General features: G+C 39.4%; 1 protein-coding gene across 2 annotated transcripts in view; it reads left to right on the top strand.

Moving 5' to 3' along the window:
• Positions 1-20,262, top strand: part of SLC35F1 (solute carrier family 35, member F1) — a 149,893-nt gene extending 129,631 nt beyond the window's left edge. For both annotated transcript variants that reach the window (XM_008569955.1, XM_008569956.1), the window contains one exon: positions 18,142-20,262. In XM_008569955.1, the coding sequence (XP_008568177.1) occupies positions 18,142-18,366 (225 nt within the window). In that variant the 3' untranslated portion in view covers positions 18,367-20,262. The remainder of the gene's footprint in view (positions 1-18,141) is intronic.
• The last annotated feature ends 561 nt before the right edge of the window (positions 20,263-20,823 follow it).

The raw sequence follows: 20,823 nt of genomic DNA, 5'->3' as shown, positions 1-20,823 counted from the left end.
AGTTGTGCGAGTCTGAAGTCTCACTGGTCTAAAATCAAATGTTAACAGAGTTGTGCTGCTTCTGGAAGCTCTAGGGAAGAATCCATTTGCCCTTGCCAGCTTCTAGAGTCTACCTGCACTCTGTGGCTCGTGGCCCCCTTCCTGTCTTCAAAGCCAGCAGTGTGGCATCTTCAAATCTGACTCTGTCCTTCCTGCTTCCCTCTTATGGACCTTGCGATTACATTAGGCTGACCCAGATAATCCCGGATAATCCCCCATCTTGAAATCCTTAATCTGCAAAGTCCCTTTTACCATGTAAAGTAATATATTCACAGGTTTCAGGGATTAGAACATGAACGTCTTTAGGGCCGGCCCGGTGGCGCACTGCTACAGTGCGCCGCTTGGGAGCGCGGCGACGCTCCCGCCGAGGGTTCGGATCCCACATACAGACTGGTTCCCGCTCACTGGCTGAGCGAGGGGTGGGCGCAGCACCGAGGGTTGCAATCCCGTTGCCGGTCCCGGTCCGGTATGGGTGCAACACTGAGGGTTGCGGTCCGTTGCCGGACACGAAAAAAAAAGACAAAAAGGAAAAAAAAAAAAAAAGAACATGAACATCTTTGAGGGCCCGTTATTCTGCCTTCAACAGGGTAACTATTAATATTTACACCAGGACAATAAAGGTGCAGTGGCTTCAAGTGGGGCCAGCTAGGACATGTGCTGTTCAGAAGCTGATTCAGGGCAATGAAGAATGTTCTCCACCTGCAGACACTCTGTGCTCTGTTCGTTGAGTTTCCCAACTGATTTTTAAAGTAGTTCTGGTTTCCTGCTAAGATGTGATTTCAGTAATGAAAACACTAAGTCATGAAGAAAGAGAAAAAATTGGGGTAGGAAGGCTGCCTCACTGTCTACCATGTGAGGATGAACTAACCAGTATATATGGTGAAAGAGTGTGGGCTTCAGAGCCAAAGGAGACCAGATTTAAATTGTGGCTTCGTTTGCTCTTTAAATTCTTTGGATTAGTTACTTATTATATTAGTCCGTTTCCATTGCTTGTAACAGAATACCTGAAACTGGGTGATATATAAAGAAATGAAATTTATTTCTTACAGTTTCAAAGGCTGGGAAGCCCACTGTCCAGGGGACACTTGTGGTTGGGGCCTTCTTCTGGATGGTAACTCTCTACAGGGACCCATGGTGACCAGGGTGTCACATGGCAAGGATGGCATGAACAAGAGAGAGCTAACCTTGCTTTCCTTATAAAACCATCAGAACCACTCCCCGATAAGCCATTAAACCATTAACCCATTACTCCCATTACTCTGAATCAATCCATTCACAAGGCCATGGTCCCCCACAATCCAATAACCTTTCAAAGGCCCCACCTTCCACCGATATTGAGGGTTAAGTTCCAACATGAGCTTGGGGGGACAATCAAACCACAGCACCTATTCTCTCCAAACTTCAAGGGGATGAGATTTACCTTACGGAGTTTTTGAAGGGATTAAATTAGATAATGTATAAACAGTGACCAGCAGTGATGCATTTCTTGATTAAACATGTGGTTCAGGATTAGTAATACTTATCTCATTCTATTTTTGGACTATTAATCTTATTTTAAGATTTTATAACTAGATATAGCCCTTAATAGTTTTGCCTGAATTCCCTGTAATTTATTCCCTGTTTAAAAAGACAAACCTGGAATGTCATGCATAAAAATGTAGAAAATTTCATGTCAGTTATTTTCAGCTGAATTCTTTGATTCCTTCATTGCTTACAATAGAATTTTTAGGTGACAACCAGAAATACAAAACATTCAAAGATTGTTAACTAAAACACCATTATGTTCTTTTACTACATGCCATCATGTGCTGAACATTCTTCAAGAAAATAGCAGCCAACATTGAATATGCAGAAAATTCCTTTTTACCTGATTTTTAAAGTAGAAGATGGCCTACTTCACACCATTGCTATTACCTTTTCAAGGCTTTTATTGCCACAGAATTGCTGCAATAATTAAAGTTAAGAATAATTTCATAAGAAGATATTATTTTTGTGGTTTATTAAAGTAAACTAGAAATTGGTAGAGAAAAATGATTATTGTAAATTCTCTCCAAGTCCCTTTCGAACACTCCCTTTAGGCCATTAGTTTATATGGTTCTCTACACTGAACAGTTCAAATAGGTGGTCCTATTTGAAGAGTAATATCTTAAAAAGTAAAGGTGCCATGAAACTTCTATTCTTGAATCAGGAAAATGTTTTTATCATCTGAATAATCACTCCTTAAAAAAGGGAGTGGAATATTTCAAAATAATTTGTCCAAGAAGGCTATTTCAACTATTTTTGGTAATGGAAATAATGTGAATTTTGTAGGATTTCATCTACATGTGTTCCATTAGAAAGCATTCTGCATGTTTTAGTCTCATCTTTATACCAGATAAATTTTTTATAATTGTTGTGAGCTATAAAATAATCAGAAAAATTTCTTAATATCAGCTGCCTATGCTAGAAATCCAGGTTACATCTTTCAAGGACAAGTGTAGGAACTCCAAGATCAACCTCACCCTCCCCATTAGTCACTAAAATTACATACCACATGTTCCAATTTCTCTTACTGTTGTGTTGTTTTTATAATAGATTTGGCAAGCAAAGTTTAATAAGTCTGGACATGGGTTCATTTTAATAATATATTATTATGCATTAAATTTAAAATAACTTTATGCAACAAATATCAATTTTTTCTGTGCCTGCTGCAGGCCAGTCACTGTTTTGGTGCTTAACTCTTTGTTTATAAATAAAGATGACAGGAACACCAAAATCACCAGGGAGATTAATGCAAAGGATGAGATTCCTAACCACTGAAACTTGAATAGACCAGCAATTTCAAGTATCCTTAACATCTGAGTGCCAATGCCAGATAGTTTGCAAAGACTGGAAACTTTCATTAAGAGTGGAATCTTTCATTAGACACGGATCAGAGCCTTGAGCCAAGCAGCACTGTTGATCCTCTGCGGCAGTGAGCAGTGACTACCCTTTAAAAGCCAGGCCTCAACAATGAGCATAAAAGCTTCCCATCTTGTTGATAAAAACACTCTCATGGGCAGCCTGGTATGCTTCTTTTTGTAAGAATGGCATCTTAAAAGGCTATAAATTTTAAGCTCATAGTGCCCAAAAGTGATTAAAATGGGAGATTTTAAAATCAATACTTAGCATTCTATGACTCTCTTTAATACTTTTTAAACTGTCACTGGTGCGTAGAGAATTGGGGAACATGGCATCATGATGCCCAAAAGCCTTTCACATGGAATACCAAGGTGATTGAGCAAGGAATACTTGAATTTGGCTTTCCCTTGCACAGAACACAGCAAGCCTCTCATGAGGCGTCCATCTTGTTGAATTAGTTAGGGTAAGTGTTGCTAGTTTCCAGCAGTGGGTCCCCTGCAGACATTCAGGAACCCAGGCTCCTTTCATCTTTTGGCTCTGCCTTCATCTAGGTCAGGGGTCAAAAAACTATGACCTGTGAGACAGCCCATTTTTGTAAATAAAGTTCTGTTGGAGCACAGCCCTATCCATTTCTTTACACACTATCCGTGGCTGCTTTTGTGTTACAGTGGCAGCACTGAGTAGTTGTGACAGAGTATACGACCCACAAACCTAAAATATTTACTATCTAACTCTTTCAGAAAAAGTTCAGCAATGCCTAGGCTAGGCCCTTGCAGTCCTCTGCAGGCCTGTCTTGAAATAGCTTTGGCTGTGTCTAGAGTGGTGTGTCTATAACCTCCCCCCTGTTCTATTGGCCAGAACTTAGTCACATGGCCACACCTAATTACAAGGGAGGCTGGGAAATGTAGGCAAGCTGTTTGTGCAGGAAGAAAAGAAAATAGACTTAGGGAACAAATAGCCAGTCTCTACCATGTTAGCAATTTCCACTTACCAGAAATATTGGAAGGAATAGAGAAATGGGGAATAAATTGTGAGGCAGGTCCAGAATGATAGCCACATAAATCTATTCATGAACTCCACATCACAAAATAGATATTTTGAACTCACATTATTAGGACAAGCTCTGAGGAAAAATGGAACAGGCTAGAGTGTTGCAGAAGTTTCACATGGAAGGGCTTATGTTTGGATTGGGGGATAGCCAGGAAAAAACAGCTAGTTGTCTCCCAGGAGAATGCATGGCATGTGTTTGGCACCAAAGTGCACAGTCTGGTCCCCTCCTGCACATTCAGACACCTAATTTTGTCAGCAGACCTGTATGGCTCCATCTCCCATGGTCCAGAATATTAATGAGCCAAATACACAGAAATCAGAGTATCAGTTTGCTAAGACAAAGAACAAAGATTGGCTCAAACATTAAAGGCTGGAGCAGAGCTACTACTCTGCATACCTCTAGGGGCCACCATGGATGGGAGATTTTCTTTGAACTCTGTATTTAAAGTTTCTTAAGAGTGTTTATCAAAAAAAAATAATTAAAAGTAAATTTTTAAAGAATTTGCTCCTTTCTTATTTCATAACTTTTGTTGTACATTTTCTGTATTGTTTTAATATAAAATTGTTTCAATAGTTAACTTCTGAAATATAATCTCTATGGTTTTTAAGCCATATTTCCATACTTACTATATTTTCTATACCACCAGTCTCTGAAATGCAGGCTCTTTTTTCTGAATTCCTTATTTTAATTGATCTCTTAGTGGGCTAGATTTCATCGCTACCAATATTGTCAGGAGGCAGGGCAGCTATGTATGGTTGTACAAGCTGTGCACAGTGTAATTTGTCCACTTATAGGGAATATTTTCCCTATGGTGGGAAAGCAGATGGTCATCAAGTGTTTTGATGAAGGGGAGACTTTATATTCACTGCAAAGGTGCTATTGGGTTAGCAGTGGGTCTGCTAAGAAGCGTTCATAGGATCTGTTTTCCTAAGTCTTTGCTTCTTTAAACATTTTTCTTGTCTTTCTGTTCAAAGGGTAACTCTTCCCTGGGTTGTGCTTTCTTTTTCTCAGAACTTTATAGACATTGTTTTTGTTTGTTTTGTTTTGTTTTTAAAAATTGAGCACTGCACCCATCCTTTTTCCAATCTTTTGAGTCACTAGATTTTATCATTACAGAGTTTGAGGATTTTTTCCCCCCAAAAAGAGCCCACAAATGTTATGTTCCTGGGTTCTTTTTGTTTGACAACATCTCTGATGTCTTCACCCTTGTAGGGCAACTTAATCTATGACCCGTCCCATTCCCAGGGTTATGACCCTTTTGTGGCCTTGGGCTGTTCCCCCAGTTCACCACGGAGCCCCAGATAATGGCAAACCCCAGTAACCCTCTGCCTCTCCAAGGAAGTAAGGGTTTCTATTCCTGAGAATGTCTCCTTGGCTTTTCCCTGAGTTTTTCTAGTCACCACTTCAATCCACTCTCTGCAAATTGCAGAGATATCTGCAAGAGTCTTCAAAGTCAGGCTCCTCCACTTCCTTCCTCTGAGTGCTTTCTGGAAGGTAGTGTTGGGTTAGCAACAATCCTGAGTCATGCTGGGATCTCCTAGACTCTCCCTTGGCTACCACTTTTCAAAGTTTATGGCGTACAGTTTTACCCCTTTTCTTGTTCAGTTAATACCAAAACTTTTGGCTTATCTTGACTTTGGAGTTCATTCCATTCCACCCTGATAAACTCTATCACCCTACTTCCCTCTGATATCTTTACCCAGACATACTTTTGTTGGCATATTCGCGTGCATACTTATATATATAAACTTTAAAGCAGGCATGTGTTTGTGTCCTTAGAGCCTTATTTGAAATGACATTCATCAAATGTAAACACGGGTCCAAGGACAGGCAGAATGACAGTGTTGTTGCAAGCCTAAGCCTGCTTGTGAATTCCAGCTCCACTCCCTACCAGGGTTCCCTATCATTTTTACACCCTGAATCCATTTGACAGTCTGATGAAGTCTAGCGATCCCTTTTCACAATGTTCTTAAATGTCTAAAATAAAATACATGACATTATAAAACCAGTTATATTAAAAAGTTATCAAAATATGTTTAAATGTGATGAGATAGTAATATATGAATCACAAGATCTAGAAGCAGATCTAATAACTACTGTCATTTCAAACCAGTGATGGGCATAAGCAATATTTGGAGAAATCTGCAGCAATTGTAATGTGATATGAAAATACTCATATATGTGATTTCTATTGGTGAAAAAGTCTGAGGTATTGCTAGTACTACTGTACCTCATTGCTTGCGTTTATAATTGAATAAATGCTAAATATCAGTTAGAAGTCAATGAAAATAAAGGTCCAGATTTCTCATCTAGGTTCACAAGCCCCCTGAATTCTACACAGGGACCCCTGTTAAGAATCCCTGATGCAACCTGTTATATGGCCTTGTGCAAAAGTTACTTCTCTCAACCTTAATTTCCTCATCAGCAAAATGCAGTCATACTAGTATCCATCTCATATGATTAATTGTGAGGAGTAAATGAAATAGTGCATGTAGATCGTTTACTGCAGTATCTGCATGGTGAATATTCAATAAATAACACTATTATTAAGGATGGTACAATTTTGAGTACTTATATTTCAGGTTCTTCACACGTTAAAGTGTTGCATGAACTATGTATTGCTAAAACACTGTATGAACAACTATTATTTTTATAATCTTAAAACAACAATTTTTATTTTGAAAATAAATAAAGCTAGCAAATACCTCAAATATAAAGAAAATCTAAATTTGAATCTCTGCTATGAAAAAATGGACAGAATTGCAACAAACACTGATTAGAAGGTTATATGATTTATTATCAATTTTAATTGACAAACATGAACAAAAAATGAAGGTAATTCTTTGTTTCTGCATTCCTCGTTATTTTTACATTTTAAAACTTTTCACTCATTAGATTGCTAAGTACTAACTTACAGTCATAAGCTTAGTTTCCTTCTCCCTTGAATATATTTGGGGATATAGTTTTATTTTTAAAATAAATACATTGTAAACCATTCTGTGGGGCCTCATATTTAGCAATGTAACTCAATTTAACTTGAATGTAAACTTTGGTTACCAGTTTCACATCTATTTCCTTTTGGATGCCCTATGGAACCAGGCATTTATGTGCAGGAAGGTAGCTGTTTCCCATTGCTCTGTGGAAGTCTCAGTAGTTATGTATTTTATTGGCATTTCCTTTGTGTTCCATCCAATCCCAACTTTAAATGAAAGGACTGACTTCATGTAGGAAGTAAGTACTAGGCTCCAGGATGACAGGGGAGCTTCTCTGTATCCCTGGTGCCTACTACAGAGCCTGGCACAGTAGGTGTTCAGTAATTATTTATTGAATGAAAGGTTTTACAAGAAACATTGAAAGTTAATCTTTCATTTTCTAGGCTAAACATTATCTAGGAATTTTCACATAAGAAGCTAAAAGGCTTTTAATTGATGTGGACTCTTAATTGATGTGGGGTGGGAGAACAAACAGGTTCTCTGGGGTCTCATTATAAGGACACTATTTCTGTGGGATCAAGGTCCAACCCTTATGACTTCATTTTACCTTAAGTACTTCCCTAGAGGCCCCATCTCCAAATATGACCACATTGTGGGAAGGGGCTTCAATATACAGATTTTGGAGGGGACACAATTTATTCCATAGCACCCAGGATAATCTCACATCTCAAGGTCCTTAATTTAATCTCATCTGCAAATACCCTTTTTCCAATAGTGTAAATAGCATTCACAGGTCCCAGGGATTAGAATGTGAATGACTCTTTGTGGCTACCACATCAAGGAAGTAAAATAAATTGCTCAAATTACTCACATGTACTCACGGGTGCTCAAACATGATTTGTGCTAATGTTGCTTGAAATTAATAAGCAAGGTAAAACAGAATAGGAAGTTATGAGAATTCCTGTGACTTCTATAATTATGCATCATTGAAAGAAAACTCGACATGAATAAGTGTAAACACTGAGTCTATAAACCAGAGGCTGATTATTTGCATTGATGAAAAAGCCTTACATTCCAGATGAGTTGATTGTTGTACTCTTCTCTCAAATAGCCAGTTCCATAAATGCATTTACAATTCAACTTGATTTATGGTGAGCTTTTCAGAAAGGCTTTTGAGGAAAGTTTTTATGCCTGTCTTTGCTTTTGAATTTACTCTTTATGATGTAAAGATAACAATCATTGAAATTTATTGAACATGTACTATGTGCCAAGCACTGCACCAAGAGTCTTCTATGTATCACCTCACTTACTGCTCTCAACAGCCCCATATGGCAGGTGCTGTTGTTATTCTTAGTTAATCAGTGAGTAGCCTGAGGCTTGGAGAAAGAAGTAAGCTTATCCAAGACCACAGAGCAAGGAAGTGGCAAACAGGGATGTAAACCTCATCATTCTTTTTTTTTTTTTTTTTCCTTTTTGTCTTTTTTCGTGGCCGGCAACGGATCGCAACCCTCAGTGTCGCGCCCGTACTGGACCGGGACCGGCAACGGGATCGCAACCCTCGGCGTTGCCCCCGCACCTCGCTCAGTCAGTGAGCTGCTGGTCTGTATGTGGGATCTGAACCCTCGGCGGGAGTGCCACTGTAAACCTCATCATTCTGATCCTAGAGCTCATACTGCAAAACACCACTTGGTATTCTCTGGAAAATATCATTAGACACTGCACTTATAAAACTTGCCATAGAGAGAAATTGTTACAAAATTTACATCAAAGTCAAAGATCTTTAGTGTCACAGATTTTCATGTTACCAATTGTATTAGTCAGTGTACTCCAGAGAAACAGAACCTGTGTGTGTGTATGTGTGTATAAAGAGAGAGAGAGAGAGATTCATCGATAAATTTTCAGGAATTGGCTCATGTGACTGGGGGATGACAAGTCCGAAATCTGCCAGGAAAGCAGGCAGGCTGGAGACCCAGGCATGAGTTAATGTTGCAGCTCAAGTCTGAAGGCAGCCTGGTGCAGAATTCCCTCTTTCTCAGGAGACCTCAATCTTTTTCTCAAATCCTTCAACTGATGGGATGAAGCCTACTCGCGTTATGGAGGGTAATCTGTTTTACTCAAATTCTACTGATTTAAATGTTAATCCTATTTTTTACAATAACTTAACAGCAACATCTAGTCTGGTGTTTGATCAAATTTCTAGATACTGTGGCCTAACCAAGTTGACTTATAAAATTAACCATCCCAAGTCCATCCCTCATCAACTTGGCATCCACATACACGTCTTTAAATAATACTTAATCCCCAAATAAAGACAATAACAGGGTCTTACTTTTGCCTAACATGATACAACTGTCCTGCATACAACTGAAAACACACTAATCCCTTTCCCCAGAAGAGGACACAAAGTCCTTGGGTGATGTTCACTCTTCTTGACATCCTTTAACTTAAATACTATGATGTAAAGTCAATACATTTTATGTTATTGATAAGACGAGAAGAGAAGGAAGAAAACAAAGATATTTTCTATACACAAAAACAAATTCATAACAAAAGAAGGAAAAATACTCATGACAATTACGGTCCTGGTTCTGTAAATGGTCACATGGCTGCAGCTGGTACTTACAACCACCTTCCTTCCACTACATATTCTGTATTCCCTTTGCCCTGAGCAAACACCTCAGTTGATCGTGATTCTTTACCTGTGGAGTGACCCAAACCTTGGTTCCTGAGGGGCCTGAGGCATTAGTAGTCCTGCCTGGATTGAGTTGTTGTGGTTTTCAATGGGCTTTAATCACAGGGCATGGTAATACTGAGAGACACCTTAAGGGATCTCCTGTGTTCCAGACATACTTTTTACCTCCATGGTGAAGTAGTCCAATTTCCCCTTAGTAATCTGGACTAATCACCCAGCCAGCACTGTAACTCCCTTCTTTGTCTGTTGATTCAGAATCATGAGGAGCCCTGAGTGGCCGGGTGGTAGTTTTAACTTTCAGTTCAATGGAATCATTGTTCTGCCTCCTGGTGGAAGCATTCTTCCCTTAGGAACTAAGACTTTTAGATCAGCAGAGCAGAAGGTTGCATAGCAAGAAGCAAAAATTTTGCTAGTGGATCCCCAGAACTAATAGTGAGTGTGGTACTTCCACTTCCACCCCTGATTCCATATAATGGGACAGGTGGTCTCTGGGATGTGTCGAGCTGCAACACTGCGACTTCTATCAGCTAAGTAGCTTTCACTGGCTTTAAAATTCAGCCTTCTGCAAAATCGCTCCAGACCAGTGTGCACCTATGTGTTGTGTCAAGGGGAAATAGATGTCTTCTGATGCAAGAGTCCAAACAGAGTGAAGGCCGCTGCTCAGTGTGCCTCCCACACAAATGTAATCCCTTTTTGACTAGTGTTGAAAAGAATGATGCATGGGAAGGTGACATAAATGAGCCATTGAATGGCCTTTGTTGTACCGAGCCTATAATTAAACACTCCCACAGAGTAAGCCCCTTCTGTTCCACTTCCCACTTGACAATTATGGTCTTTTTTGCTGGATGGCAGAAAATAGGAATCTGCTTGAATGAGGATTTCTATCAATTCATCAAACTGAGTGAAAATGTCTGTTTGTCATATAAAAGATAATGGCAGAAATCCATTTTTAGCTCCCTATTGCTGTACTCATGTGTGAAATTACCCACAGGGGAAGATATTTGCCTGTAAAAGAGACCTTATTGGCCTTAGATGTGATTGGCTGCACAAATTATACTGCCAAATGAGTTGGTTTTGCAAACCAAACTCAAGGCCTTTAAACTGAACTGGGTTTGCAGCTCAGGGCACAGCCTTGCCCTGGGTGATGGTGTCAGGCACACAGAGAGGCAGGGGCTGTGACTGCTGATTCTTTTCTCTTTAACATTGTGATGCTTGGAGAATAAATCATTTCTCAAATATTTAAATCTTAGCAATGCCTTGGTTTTCTGATATGGAGAGCAAAGCTGTTTGGCATTCTGACTAAGGCACTCATTTGTTTATTTTCTGTCTTGATTGGATTAGCATGAATTTGGGATTCGAATTCCCAAATTGGAGAAAGAATGGGAGGTGGGATGTGGGGTTCAGTATTCTTAGTCTCTAAAGACAAAGGATTTCGGTGTTTGTCAGTAGATTGTGTATCACGCCCATGTTTGGTATTTTTCCTAGAAGAAAGAAATATTACAATATTTCACCAGTAAGATTTAGCCTTTTTTTCCTTAACAAAAAGAGAAATGAGGAAAAAAGAGGAAGAAGACAAGTAAGGGGAGACAAAAGTAGGAGATAGTGCAGTAATTGGGGAGTTGGGAAGTGTTTGGAAAAGCTCCAGTCTCTTCAGGCAATTTATTTCCAGTTCAGTAAACCTAGAATCCAAACTTTTGCATTAATACACTTCATAGTAATAAAAATGGTCTTGTTAATTTAGTGCAGAGCCAAATTAAGGAGGTCAAACATCAACTTGTTTGTGTTGGTTTTTCTGTGGAGCCAGGTCTGTCTCGTTTCCTTGGGCTGAATAGCAGTTGGCTCGGATGCAGCGGCAATAGATCAGGACCAGGCTGAGCCTTTTGTTGCAGGATCCTAACACAGCTTACAGCGTGCCCAGCACTGGCCAACAGTTGCACTCCCAGGCTCAAGGTGTGGTCAGTCTTCAGCACCCTGAGAAGCACATGGCTGCCGAGAGATGATGGTCACTGCAGAGCTGTCTGCTCCCTCCCAGCCCACGACACACATCAGATCAGCTGTTTCCCTTCCAAGATTGTTTCCAAAGGGTCCACACTCTGATCCACATATAAAGTGGTGACTCAAGAGAACAAGGACTCCCCTTCAGTTATTCTTCACTATAGCAGCATTGCATTTAATTAATGATTGACTCTTTTAATTGGCATTTTACTTTATTTAGTCACTGATGGGTCCTGAATCTACTCTAGTGCCCAGGACCTCCAAACTGGTAATCTGCTTCTGTTTTAAACAGAATGGGGTTTATATATTCCTGCTTGATCTAGAAATCATGGTTAGATGTGCCAGTTGATTTATCATACGTGCATTTTATATCATGGAGTAGGTAAGTACAAGAAAAAAAGGATGCTTTGTTTTACATTGCAAAGAATATTCAGGACAGTTTTCACAAACTTAATGAAATGTCTAATTTTTCCCAGGCATAACAGGCCTGTTGGAATTACCAGCCAATCTCCCTACATGCACATTCTTCCCAGCAGCTCTTGAACTCAGATTTGCCAGCCTGTACTGCATAACCTTGAGAATGACCGCTGACTGCCATTTATTGTTCTACTACCCATGGCTGCACTGATTTCTGAAGCAGCTGATAAGTTTGCAGATTCCCAGGCTCTACCCTCATAGATGTTTTCTGCCAAAGAGTTAAAAATATGAGAAGATTTCATTACATTTGTATCTTTTTAAAAGAATAAACTAAATAACAACTAGAAGGGACATCATTATCATGGCCACTTATCCTTCATAGATGTGAAATACCTCCACATCAAAAGCCATGTCTAATTACAGTTAGAAATATCCTTGAATTTATTTCTGTGCCACCTCATTCTGCAGTTCAGGAACCAGTTTCAACTCTTAACCATTATCATGTTTCCAAACAGTATGCCTCTTTCAACAGCAGGCTCAGATCCAACAGAGGCCGGAAAGGCAGCATGTCTTTTGAAGTTGAACAATGTCGTCCTAGAGCTATGCTGTGAGCTATTTGGTATTTCCTTCCTCCAGTCATCACAGATAGCCCTGGAAACATCTGAGGGCTTGAAAGCGTTGCCCTTCACTCATCTGTGGCACATGAGAAGACATCAAGGGTAGTGTTCTCTCAGGCTACTCACCTTCTCTCAAGAAAAACAAGCATTCGTTGTAAGAATGCAGGCACACAAGGCGGATCATATCAGGTCAGCAGTAGAGGCCCACAGGGATGTGTGTGTGTGTGTGTGTGTGTGTGTGTGTGTGTGTGTGTGTGTGTGTGTGTGTGTACAAGAAGAGAGAGACAGAAGATAGACAGAACACATACTGGCTTAATTTAGACAAGAATCATCATTTTTTGGTTATCTGGTTCTGCAGTACCCTTTCCTCCTAGCTATTGAGAAATTTTCTTTACCTGTATCTTTTTTTCTTTCTAATCTGACTTGATTATCTGCCTCCTTCCACCTGTATTTTCTCTGAGCTTCCTTGGCTCTCCAAGTTATATCTAGATCTTTCCTTTTTTCTCTGATAACTGCAGGCTTTATCCAAGTCTCATTCACCTGTACCTCCCTTTCCTAGGAAACCTTACCAGTGGCTCTTTTTCAGTCCTTCTTCTTCCTCTCCTAAGTAACAGAGTTTCTTTTTCCATTGAATCTTTTTTTTTTTTTTGGGGGGGGGGGTGGTATAGAAACTGTCGTATATCTCACTTTAAGAGCTAAAAGATTCTTTTTCCATTGAATTTTTTTTTTTTTTTGGGGGGGGGGGTGGTATAGAAACTGTCGTATATCTCACTTTAAGAGCTAAAAGAATCTTGTAAGTTTTTATTATCTATTGAATCAATAATTAGTTCTCATCATTAATAAGCACAAGCAGAGTTATTTAGCAAAAATAACCAAGGCTCAACATCAGGAGCTTTACAAAAGCTGTATTACACAGAGGCATATACTATAAAGGGACTCTTTTAGGCCAAGAAAGTAGGAAAAACCAGGCCCACCATACAGAAATAGTTGGTTTATACATTCAGTAAAAGTAGAGCTCAAACCCGGGGTTTCTTCATGGTCCACCTTATGTCTCTCTGAGAATTGCCCGTTTTCCTCTGCTAATCTCTACCATATTTTTAGTCAAGCTAGAAAGAGAAAGCTGCCATTGAAAAATTGTCCTCTTCCTCACGTATTCAAGTTGGTATATTTATAAAGGTACTTTGAAATAACTTTAAAATAATGTGGTTTTCTACTTGTATAGGTTAAAGTCATAGAAGTGATTTGCTTATTAAAATTCAACTTAGATGTTTAATGCCAAAAATAAAATTTGGTTTCTCCTTAACTGATGTGCTGAGTGCCACATCAAATAAATAGGAATCATACTGACATGCCAACTCTCTAGGGAGCTAGGGTTTAGCACCTAGTTGGAAGTTAAAGAGCTTTGTGCAGGCTTATTGTTAGTCTTACAAGCCACCCCATTCTGTACAATGGCTTATGTCTCAGTCAGATTATTTTAAGCAACACACAGGATTCTCATTATGTACAGTGAGTGCTTTCTGACCCTTGTTTGCAAAGAGACCCATCAAGACAGAAAATGATAGCAGCGAAGTAAACAGTGTCTATAGTATGGTAGTGCTAATACCGAGTGCATCCTTTCTCAGCTTCTCAAAGCTACAAATACATAAAATGCAGGGAAAGTATGTCTGCATCACAGAACGTACAGTATATTCCAATGGGCTGCAACTGGTTAAGGGGACAACACAAAGGACATGCCAGACGGTGCCCCTGTTCTTCAGTGCCTGAAACTCCTCTTATCTGAAACTCAGAGACGACTTTCAGTCCTCATCTAGTGTTCCAGAGAAATTCCTGTTCTCTTCACTTAGGGAACTAGAAATAAGCATTTCTTTGCAGTTAATGAAGTAAGCAGCCTAGACGGTACACATGTTCTGTTTGACTGATTGGTTTCTGCAAGGAGTGTCCTATGAGATAAGTGCAGCATCCAGGACCTGGATTATTCTGTTAAGTACCCCTGATTAAATTTTCTTTTTTTTTTTTTTAATTAAACTAGAAAGAAGAAAAAAATGAAAAATTTCTGTCATTATTTATAACATTCGGTATTTATCCTGATTGATCATATATCATAATGCTTGCCTGACGGCTCCCTTTTGGGGCTCATGTATTAAATGAAAACTTTCTCTACTATTAATAAAACCTCTTGGGTGAGTTCCAAGATATCTCTGTCATATAAAATTCCATGCTGTCTGTCTTTAGAACAATTTTAGAGTGAACTGTATATGAATTAAGTAGAAATGCATTGAAAATAAGCTATGTATTATCATTCTAAAGCTATGTCCCAAGAAAACACTTTGGAGTGGATTTATCATTCAACCTGATGGTTTCATGTCCAAAAAAGGGATGATCCTTTTCAGCAGTACATTAAGGTATTATTTCTTAAAAATGGCAAAAGCATTAGCTTGACAAAATTTAATATTACAAGAATATGGAATCTAAAGTCAGAAATTGAAAGGAATTTGAATCCTTTTACTCAGACAATCTGTATCAGATTCTTTCTTGTCCCTACCCCTACATTATTACAATTGCCAAGTCCTGTCCATGCCAGGCTGATGAAACCTCCTGCTCCAATCCACTGGTGGGCAGTCCTCAGTTTTCTACCCACACTCTTGCCTTCTTCATTGTCCTTCCCAAAGTATCATCCTATCACTCTCCTCTGACTATCCCCAAATTTGAAGATGACTTTCAGAGTCAATAATTACAGATCAATACTATGACTTTCTTTTCAATGGGTTTTTGTTTAGCATTTTATGTACAAGAAATGACATTGTATTATCTACTTTAAAAAAATTAAAATATACCACTGGTAGAGACTCCTTCTTTTATTATGATTTTTCTTTAGTCTGAAACTTCCCCATAATTAAATTTGTGTATATATTCAAAATAAAACCACATAGCAAATAATACTTAATAGGTGCCAGGTTCTGTGCTTGACAGTAGTCAAAAAAGATACAACCCCATAGTCAAGGACTTATTGGAAAAAGACAATTTAATCAATGGTTAATTCAGAATATTATAATATAAGATATAGTAGAGTATTACCATTATAAGTGCTATAATTATAACAAAAATAGTAACAGTAACAACAACAATGAAGCTACTATGAATTGAATGCTTGTAGCAAGATAGGCACTATGATAATTGCTTGATATGCTTTATCTAATTTAGTCCTTATAACCACCACCCTATCCAGTAGATGCACTTTACTGATGAGGAAGCTTGGATCTGTTTAGAATTACAGCTAGAAAGTAGTGGAGCTAGGATCTGAACCCAGATGGTGGTTAGAATGCAGTGATAACTGCAAAGCCCCCATTTTTAATCTCTTCACCTCTATCTGCTGTATCAGGGGCAGGCCCACACCTCCGACCCACTGTGCTGGGCTCTTCACTTGAAACTGAGATGCATGAGTGGAGTTTTAAAAGTGAAAGCCATGGGCAAAATATTTGAAATGATGGCAACGTCAGGAACAAACTCATTTCATTCACCAGAGTTTCAGATAAGGGATAAAGCTTTTGCATGTAGAATTTCAGGAAGCAAGTTTGAGAGTAAGTAGGTTTTCTGAGATCATATACAGTAGTACTGAGTGAGTCGTCTTCTTCTCCTACTATTTTATTTTACACAGTCATGAATTAAGGAATAAGGCACGTTTATTTCCATTGGGGAAAATGGAATTAATTACTTCAACTTAATTAAGGGAAGCTGTTACAAGTTAAGTCTAGAATGTGAATCCATCTGAGGAAGTGTTATCAAAAGGTAAAAAAAGGGGGCCGGCCCGGTGGCGCACTGGATAGTGCGCTGCTTGGGAAGCGCGGCAGCGCTCCCATCCGAGGGTTCGGATCCCACGTACAGACCGGTTCCCGCTCACTGGCTGAGCGAGGCGCGGGAGCAACGCCGAGGCTTGCGATCCCGTCGCCGGTCCCCGGTCCGGTACGGGGGCAACACTGAGGATTGCGATCCGTTGCCGGACACGGAAAAAAGACAAAAAGACAAAAAAAAAAAGACAAAAAAAAAAAAAAAAGGTAAAAAAAGAGAGAGAGAGAGAAAGGAACTGAGGGACAGGGCGAGGTGTGCTCTAGAGAGAAAATCAGAAAATCAACTTTAGTCTTGGCTACCTTGCTGCTGCAAAAACTAAAAAAAGAAAACACTGTATCAGGGACTTTTAGCCACTTTTCTATGTGCCATTTTCAAGACTGCCTTTCCTTATCGAACTACCAGTTATAGCCATCTTTTAGCATTTTGTTATAGCCTTGTAACGTACTTCATAGAATCTCTGGGTCATTTTCCTGTTTCCTTTCTTCCAGCTTTCAATTAATTTTTGTCTTTTTACCAGTTTTTAGTTCTTTCAGGGTATGAGCATACCAAGTAAGGAAAATAAAATTGATCCCTTTTTCCCTGTGGCTGCAGGATGTGGTCAAGACTGAGATAGTAGTTATTGACTGATATGAGATTTGGCATGCCATAAGTGCACTGTACTGTTTTTTGTTTTTGCTTTTGTCTGTCTGTACCTCTGTTTCTCCAGTGAGACTATTAAGTCCATGATAGTAGGGACCAACCATATTTTCCATTTCTCTTTCCCTACAATGTTTGCTATAGAGAAGGCATATAAGAAACTACCCATTGAATGAAGGAGTGAATGAATGAATGAATGAATAAATGAATAAAAAAAAGAAATGACAACACTCATATTGTTACCTTACCCTCCCCCAGTAACTACTCAAGTAAATACTTCCAGTGTAACCACTCAAGAGGTCCAGAAGTTATAATTTTTCAAAAACATATGTAAATTTTGGGGACTTGTATAAACCAATATTTTCTCCCCCTCCCCCCAAAAAAACTTTAAAAATTGTTAAGGAAGCAGAATGCTATATATGCAGCCCTGTTTTGTTTTGTTTTTAGATTAACAGGGCAGGAATGGAATGTCACACTGTTTCTTTTTGTCCACAGATAATCGAGTCTTGCAAAGATAGTTAGGGAAGTCAATAACAATTCCTCCTAGGAAGATAAATAGTGTCTGAATTGGATCAAGGTAAAATGAGAGTGCCTGATGCAGCTGTCAGTGAGTGATGCCTTGTTTATGGCTTCATTGCAGCCTTAAATAGGATATCTATATTTCTTCTGGGTTTAATGAAGCCACAACCAACCAACTCTTTGAGTGATAATGGAATTTTTTTGCTTTTAAGCTGATGTATTTTAATTTGTGCTTTACTAGCTGTCCCACCATACCGGGTACTCTGGTTGGCACTTTGGAGACAATTAGCTAAGTGTTCTTCTGTGTTAGCCACAGGTCTAGAAAAAAGATAAGGGGAACCAATAAGACTGAGCCAGTTTAGGAAGAGAAAATTCACTTTCCATCCAGAGTACTGGCCCACTCATCAAGCTGCTTGTTCCGAGAGGAAGCAGCCCCGCTCCCTTCTCTCTGAGCCTCATCCACGTGTCAGTGCTTCTGCTCCAGCTGCTGAGTGACTTTGCCCTTGTGTTTTCTAGTTTTCCGGACTTTATCTCCTGTCGTTCTTCACCATCCTCATTGGGCTGGTGCTGTACTCCTCCACCTCCACGTACATAGCCCAGGACCCCCGAGTGTACAAGCAGTTTCGCAATCCTTCAGGACCTGTGGTGGACTTACCAAACGCAGCTCAGGCGGAGCCTTCAGTCACCTACACCAGCCTGGGCCAGGAAACCGAAGAGGAGCCCCACGTTCGTGTGGCCTAGGGTGAGGCCTATCCTGCCCACTGAGGACAACTCGGTGGCCGTGTGTTCACCCATCATCTCTGTATTGTACATAGAGAAAGGTATTTACAAGGTGCAGTTTGCACAGATGGCCTGCCAGGTAGCAAATCCTTCAAAAGCCTGTAAAAGAACAAGCTAAACATCACTGGAGACACAGGCTCCAATCCACCTGACCTGGAGAGATAGATGCCTAGCTAGTCTGTATCCTGATCACAAGCCCCCCGCATCGATTACTGTGAACATTTTTGAATCAAAAGCAAGTATTATTGTTATGATTGTTTGTATTATTATTGTTACTATTATTACACCAACTTTCAGGAGGATGTTTTGTACTCCTGATGGGAACTATTGGCAGACCCACATGTAGTCAACATAAATCCCACTTTTCTAAGGGAAGTCACTTTTTAAGAATCATACTTTATTTTTTTGCACAGACTATATGAGTGATGCATGCCACAGGAGCTCCACCCCTGAGAAATTTCCTTCTAGGGAACTGGTGGCCGATGGTTTCCTCTGTTACCTGTTGGATTGCCTGCCTGCTCAATAAGTATTTTGCGCTGTGACCCTTGTGGGGAGGGGCAACTGACCATATAATTCTCTATTCTAGGAATAGATATAAAACAAACATTTTAGCCTTTTTATATTTCAATCTCTGATTACTCCAGGCCATTGCCTTCCTGTTGTGCCACATGATTCTGCTAATCAAGTCCCTGTAATAACAGGATAAGGACTGTTCCATTTCTGTGGCTTATGGAAAACCCCAGAAATAATATAATTTGTGTTTTGGGTAATATATTTTTTAAAAATCTTTCTGACCCTCCCTATATATTGTCTTCAAAAACCATTTTTTATTTTACCTTTTTTTTTTTTCTAGATTTCTGTAGTGATAATTTGGAAATTAATCAAGGCACTGGAAAAAGCCGTGGTTTTCTGCCCGCTTATTTGTGTGACTCCCTTTTTGAAATAGACTAGCACGTAAAGTACCCTTATTGCAGAGTATCACTGATTGTGCCACCTCTTAACAAAGTCAAGGTGCCGATATGGAGCAGTCTCTGAAAATAGCCTAATTGATCCGGCCACTTTGTAGTGGTAAAGATGTCACCATTGAAAAGGTCTGGCATTTCGGTCATATTTGGCATTCATTCAATAGCAGAATATATTGATACAACATTCTTAGGGATACAGAGAATATTACAGGGTCCTGATAAGGCTTTGAGTGATTTGTCACTAGTCTAATCTGTTGCCCTTAAAATAGCCCTTTTTCAAACACAGGAAACTAGGAAACACCACAGACCTCTGTAATTTAAAATAGATTCTGTGTGTCAGTATGTGAAGTACTCTTTAAGTTTGGCTGCCTTCAATACCTTCCATAAAGATCCTTGATGGAGTTACACAGTTTGTAAAGGAAAAATAAATGTTTATGAAACTTTGAGCAATTCAAATCAATACAAGCATACTTCAAAAAGTTTGTGAAAAAATAGAATTAAAAGATAGTGGGAATCTTTCCATGAACTTTTTGAGGTATCCTCTTGTATCTTAAGCAAGCAAGCAAAGCAAAACACCAGTGGGGGCTCTGCAAAGTAGAAGGACAGACTGCAGTGCAGTCAGGACTCCCAAAGAGCCTGTGCGAGGCCTCAATATGGCAGGCGAAAGCATCCCATGGTGTCCATCAGCACCCACATGGCCTGTCTGCTTGCCTTCTACACAGGGTGGGTGCCACCCTTGGAGATGGGGAAGAAAAACTGTCTTCTCTGATATGCAGATTTCATGGTCATCTCAGTTCAGCCCCCTTAGAAACATGTTTTATTTTCTTTCGGGGGGGAAAGAAATCAATGTTAAAGCTATATCAAATTAAAACAACTTTGCCAACATCTGCTCTCTGCTACCTTTTAAACCAATTAAATACCTTTCTCTGAATATTTTGTCCATTCAGATCCGAAGACCTTTAAAGACTGTGGTTTTATTTTTGTGTTTACATTCCTTTGGTTTGCATAATTTGCTTGATTTGTTGCATTTTTAGTATTTATTTTAAGCCAAATGTTTCATCTTTTTGATTCATTTTTATGACACTAATTTGTAGACACTTAGGAAAGTCTTATGAGAAGCAAATGGATGAAACTATTTCCAAGTCCACTCAGTGGACTAGGAATTTTTTTAAATTTTAAATTTCCAAAAGGTTTGCAATCAACAGATGGCTAAAGGTTGCCATCTGAATTATTTTATAGGATATTTTAATTGACTCCATTGTATGGAAACCAAGTGTGAATGTTAAGATGAACTCACTGTATACCCTGTATCATCCAGTGACCTTGTACTCAGACTTTCACGTCCCTGGGATACCTCACTGTGTTGGTCTGTCTCCATTTAGAAAGGTTGATAACATTGAATTGTCCAAGATCAGGAGTTCTGGATTGACCCTTCGGGGGGGGGGGGGGGGGG

The sequence above is a fragment of the Galeopterus variegatus genome, unplaced genomic scaffold (assembly GCF_000696425.1).
Source record: "Galeopterus variegatus unplaced genomic scaffold, G_variegatus-3.0.2 Scaffold548, whole genome shotgun sequence".
Taxonomy (NCBI): domain Eukaryota; kingdom Metazoa; phylum Chordata; class Mammalia; order Dermoptera; family Cynocephalidae; genus Galeopterus; species Galeopterus variegatus.
The sequence above is the reverse complement of the archived record's forward strand: the minus strand, read 5'-3'. Positions and strand labels throughout refer to the sequence as shown.